We start from the raw sequence: 4893 nt of genomic DNA on the forward strand, positions 1-4893 counted from the left end.
GGGGGGAGGGGGGGGGGGGGGGGGGGGGGCGCAGGGAGAAACTCAGGGACTTGGCAAGACACAAAGGGAATGGAAACTGGGATCACTAAGATTCGAGGGTGTAGGGTGGGGGTCAAGGGAGCCCCGGGTCTGAAATGGGGTCACAAGAAGATGGCTGGGGTGGAGCTGAGGCAGCAATTTCAGGGGAACCCAATGGGGATAAAGTGCGTCAAACTGGACGAAGGTCCCAGCAGAGATCTGTGATCAGGGCCACTCAAACCCAGCCGGGCTGTCCGTGTTCCCAGAACAGCAGAAAGGACTGGGACTCCATAGGTTCTAGTGTCTCTGCATCCCACCCCTCTACCCGCAGGGCCCCCAGCTCTGCCTGCCAGCTTCTGCCTCCCTCACCTCGTTCTCAGAAGAGCTGGCGGAGAGAAGCACCTCGCAGGCATCGAAGAACTCCGTGTGGGAATCCGCGAGGGACAGGACGCTGCTCTGGGACAGCTGGGGCGTCAGCTCTCGCCCCTTCATGTACAGAGCTTCTTGCTGTGGGAGCGGACGGAGGTCAGCGGGGCTGGGAGAGGCAGACAGGACCCCCCAGCCTGCCAGCTCCCCTCGGAGGGAAGCATAACCGGGACTGAGTGTGAAACCTGTCGAGCAGGAGAAGACGGGGCGAGCGTAGTGGAGTGAACCCCAGCCTGGGGGTAAGGAGACACGGGTCCCACAATAACTGTTCACGCTTCCTGGGCACCGGCTCTGAGCCCGGCTCCAGGCCTTTGTGTGTATGAACTCCATCAGTCCTGACACGCACCCTCTGAGGTTAAGTGTCCTTATTACCAGCACTTTGCAGACTATTAACACTGAGGCCCAGGGTCACAAAGTTGGCAGGCGGAGGAGCCAAATTCAAACCCATGGAGGCCCCCGGAGTCTGCTCGGAACGCCTAACTCCCAGCTCACTGGTCCACAAGGGGGCGAGCGCGGGCCCCTCCATGGGACTCTGAGCCTCCGTTTCCTCATCTACGCCTTGAGGGAAGGAATCACCGCCTCACAGGCCTCTGAACTAAATGAAAGCATTCTGCACACTGTTAAGTAATGACCAAGAGGTGGCTGCTGCCAGTGTTTTACGTGAAAGGGTGGGAGCTACGATTTCTGGGCCGTGGCAGGTCTGAAATCCAACGGTGCCTTCATCCTGCTAGAACAGAGGGCCCAGGAGGAACGGTCCCCATCGGCCACCCGGCTCCTACCTCCTCGGGGTTGAGGGAGCTAAAGGAGTCCGCCGTGGTGTCCGAGGAGATGGACAGTGAATGGAGGCGCCTCGGGCCAGCGGAGGCCTCGGAGATCTGCAGGGAGAGGGTGAGGAGACAGGGTCCCAGGAGGATACGGCCTCTGCCACGCGCCCTCCAGGCCCAGATCTGCGACCACCCCCAGGCCTGCAGACCTCCGTCTCGAGCCCCCTCCCCCCACCGGCCACCCTGTCCCCAAGCCTCACCCCCATTCTGGGCAGCTCGGAGCCCTGGTGCAGATCCCTCAGGTGGTCCCGTTCGGCGGTGAGGGCGGCCAGGACACTGCTGAGGGAGCTGTGCACTGCGAGGGCAGGGGCAGGCCGTCAGCACCTCCTCCTCGCCCCCTGCTCCCACCACCCGCCAGCGCACACTCACCCTTTTGGGCCAGGGCCCAGAAACTGCGCTGCAGGTGGGCATAGTCTGGGGGTGGCAGCCCCCGGGGTCCTGAGTGGTCCCGGGACTCCAGGTACCGGGATAGGTTGGGAACAGAGCCATGGAGACGACCCACCTGTGGGGGAAGGAGAGGGGTTGAGGGGGTGGCGTCCGTCGGAGCGTCCCACCCCGGGAACTGGGGTCTACACCCCTCCTCACCCGCCCGATGGTGTCGTCCTTGGCGAAGCTCTGTGTGCACCACATGCGGCTGGTCCGTTTGCCCTTCTTGGGTCTTTCCGTCGTCACCGAGGCCTAGCAAGTCAACGTGAGGGAGGTTCCCTCTCAGGGTGGGGAGTGGGGGCAGCAGCCATCGAGCCGGGAGAGAGGCAGGGGGCCATGGAGGAGGGCACAGGGAAAGCGACCTCCCAGAGAAAGGAGCCCGACGCCCTGGCAGACGGGAGGAAGGGTCGCTCCAAAGGGACAGAGCGACAGCACCGAGGCAGCTGGTCATAGGAAGAGAGTAGGGGGCCGGTGCGTGCCTCTCTGAAAACAGCAGTGACGTAAGGGGGCTGGGGACCGGTCCCGGGAAGTGATGGGATGGACGCGGCAATCAGGCGAGAGCCCCCACACACACCCCCCCCCCGCAGGAGCCTGCACCCTCCTCCCCTGGACCTCACCTGGTGTGTGGGGATCACAGGGGCCGAGGGGATGCGGTGCAGAGACTCCAGGCTCTGGAGGAGTCGGTGTAGTTCCTGCAGCTTCCCCTGACACTCCGAGAGCTCTGCGGGGAGAATGAATGAGCAAGTCCTCCCGACGCTGGCCGGGTACCCCAGAGTCTGTCCCCCAGCTTTCCTTCCTCCTCCCCCGGCAGCCAGGGAAATCCTGAGAGTCTTCCTCCCCCTGACCCCGAATCCTGAGCCCACAGAAGCTCCCAGTTCCCACCCTTGACCTGGCCCCACCCTGGATTCCCCGGGAAAGCGGCACCCAATCCCCACGGTCGCCACAGCACACCCTCCCTCTGCTGCCTCACGCTCTCTCGGGCCTCACTTGGTTTGCACTCCCCTCTCCCGGGCCAACCTCACAGCCCCCCTCCAGGAACCCGATTCTAGAGCCCCACTCCCCACATTGGCACTGCATCTTCTCTCTCATGAGGCCTGGCCCTGTGTCCTGCCTGCCCATGAGCCAGGAGCCCCACCACCCGCTGTAGGACTGGAACTCCCCCGACAGGGCCTGAGGAGACCCAGTCAGCTTGGAGGCAGAGGCTGCCTCCCCCATCAGACCGGGGCTCCCTGAGGCACGAGGATAACGTGTTAACATTTCTCCTTCTTGTGACTGCTGATGCCATGTAAACGTGACCGTGTGGGCCCTACCCACCGAGACGCGGCGCCAGGGGCCCCTCACCGTGAGAGCAGCGGTCTAGGCCATCACTGCCCCTCAACCAGGAGGACACCTTCTCCCGAGGTCCAACCCCAGGTAGAGCTGAGGCACTGACCACTGTGGGAAGCTGGGCACCGGGAACCTGTGGGGCGAGTCAAGGGTCAGGAAGGATGGTGCCCGCCTCCCTGGGTCTCCCTGTTCCCTGAGGCCGCCACACCTGAATCCCCGCGGCTCCTGCCCCAGGGCCCACCTTACCTTCCGGTGAGAGTTGCTGGGCAGCGGGCCGCGGGGCATGTCCAGGCGCTGGGCCAGGCGATGGGCACGTAGCTGGGCTACCCAGCTCTGGAACAGGTCCTGGGATTTGATCTGCAGACGTGATGGGAGGGGGAGGGACACATGAAAGGAGGAGTGCTTTCCAGGGCAGGAAGTTGGGGCTCTGGTCCCCAGGCAAGCAGGCTCTCTCGCTTTACGTCCAGCTTCTGCAAAGGCCCCCGGCAAGAGATGGAACCCAGCTTCCCCAATGTCCGAGCTCTGAGCTCTGTTTGTTCATCTAACAACCAACAGGGGCGGGTTGCCATTGGCTATTGGACACGATGGGAGCTCCCTTCTTATCAAACTCAGGGACGGACCCTCAGCCCCTGTCCCCCTCTCCTGGGGGCCCCAGTGCCTCTGCCAGGCTGGGCACCAAGCCACCAACGGGCTCCCAGGGATGTCACCTTGAGGTGGTAGATGTTGTCTTCGGTGTCAAGGTCAATGCGCTGGGCCTTTTTGTTGATGGACATGACAGACAGTCGGACATCGATGGAGCCATGCAGCTTCCCCTTGGTGATCTGGGGTGGGGGGAGGGGAGTGGGGGGAAGGGGATGTTTTTAGACCCCTGGGCCACAGAGCCATCATGTCCCTGAGGCCACTTGAGACCAAGCAGCAGGTTCACCCTCATAACCAAGTCACAGTACCAGCAGGGACCTCTCTGTCGTCCTGTGCACAGAACTCACAAGTCACATTCTGAGCTCCAGGGAGTCACAGAGCAGGGAAAACTACCCCGCCCCCTCTCAGGGGTCCGCAAGGCTGAGGCATAGAGAGCCCGGCTGCTTGGCCTTCAGCTCCTTCTTCCCAGCACGAGGACAGGACAAGGAGGAGGAGGATCAAGCTCCCCTTTCTTGGGCACTTTTGTGCCAGGCCCTGTCCTGAGGGCCCTCACCAAGATGACAATGACCTTACACATGGGTGATCGCACTCTCCCCGTCTTAGAGAGGGGGGAGCTGAGGCCCAGGGAAGACACCTGCTCAAGACGCCACACCCAGGAATAGTGGGCCTGGGACTCGGGCCCTGCTCTGGGGGGGTTTCAGAAGCCCCCTGCCTGCCCTGGGCATTTTGGGACCCGATTCCCCCATCACCCCCAGCCAGGCCCTGACTCACATCTTGCCGAGTGGTCGCATAGCGAAGGATGCCGTCCTCGAGCACGAAGTATCTCTGTGACGTCACCCAGGAGGAACAGGACCCAGGTGACCAAGAGGAAGGGTGTGGGGAGAGAGCAACTGCACACACGGATCCTTCTTCCCCTTCTTCTCACACACACACACACACACACACACACACACACACACACACACGCACGCACGCACACAGCATGCCGAGCCACCTCCAGCATCCCCCCATGCTGCCCTGAACCTGGCCCTGCCCTCTGCCCTGGAACCTACCTTGTGCCAGCCCTTCAGAGGCCACTTCCTCTTCTTGAGCAGGTGGCCCTCCTGCCTCTCGGGCATGATACCCTCTGCGCCTCGCCGGCCCCGAGGCTCCTCCACCACCTCCCACAGCTCAGAGGCCTACAGTCCAGGACAGAGTCGGAGGGGGGGGGGGGGGCTGGGGGGGGCCCTTTGGG

General features: G+C 63.1%; 1 protein-coding gene across 1 annotated transcript in view; it reads right to left on the bottom strand.

Moving 5' to 3' along the window:
- The window catches only part of OSBPL7 (oxysterol binding protein-like 7), a 14281-nt gene that overhangs the window by 7527 nt on the left and 1861 nt on the right, over window positions 1–4893 (bottom strand). The window contains exons 3-13 of the mRNA XM_005861927.2: window positions 4712–4837; window positions 4431–4484; window positions 3728–3841; window positions 3267–3377; window positions 3036–3153; window positions 2312–2415; window positions 1854–1946; window positions 1638–1770; window positions 1469–1563; window positions 1224–1319; window positions 388–525 (exon numbers count right to left, since the gene is read on the bottom strand). Coding sequence (XP_005861989.1) covers window positions 388–525; window positions 1224–1319; window positions 1469–1563; window positions 1638–1770; window positions 1854–1946; window positions 2312–2415; window positions 3036–3153; window positions 3267–3377; window positions 3728–3841; window positions 4431–4484; window positions 4712–4837 — 1182 coding nt within the window. The remainder of the gene's footprint in view (window positions 1–387; window positions 526–1223; window positions 1320–1468; window positions 1564–1637; window positions 1771–1853; window positions 1947–2311; window positions 2416–3035; window positions 3154–3266; window positions 3378–3727; window positions 3842–4430; window positions 4485–4711; window positions 4838–4893) is intronic.

This window comes from Myotis brandtii, unplaced genomic scaffold (genome assembly GCF_000412655.1).
Source record: "Myotis brandtii unplaced genomic scaffold, ASM41265v1 scaffold157, whole genome shotgun sequence".
Lineage (NCBI taxonomy): Eukaryota > Metazoa > Chordata > Mammalia > Chiroptera > Vespertilionidae > Myotis > Myotis brandtii.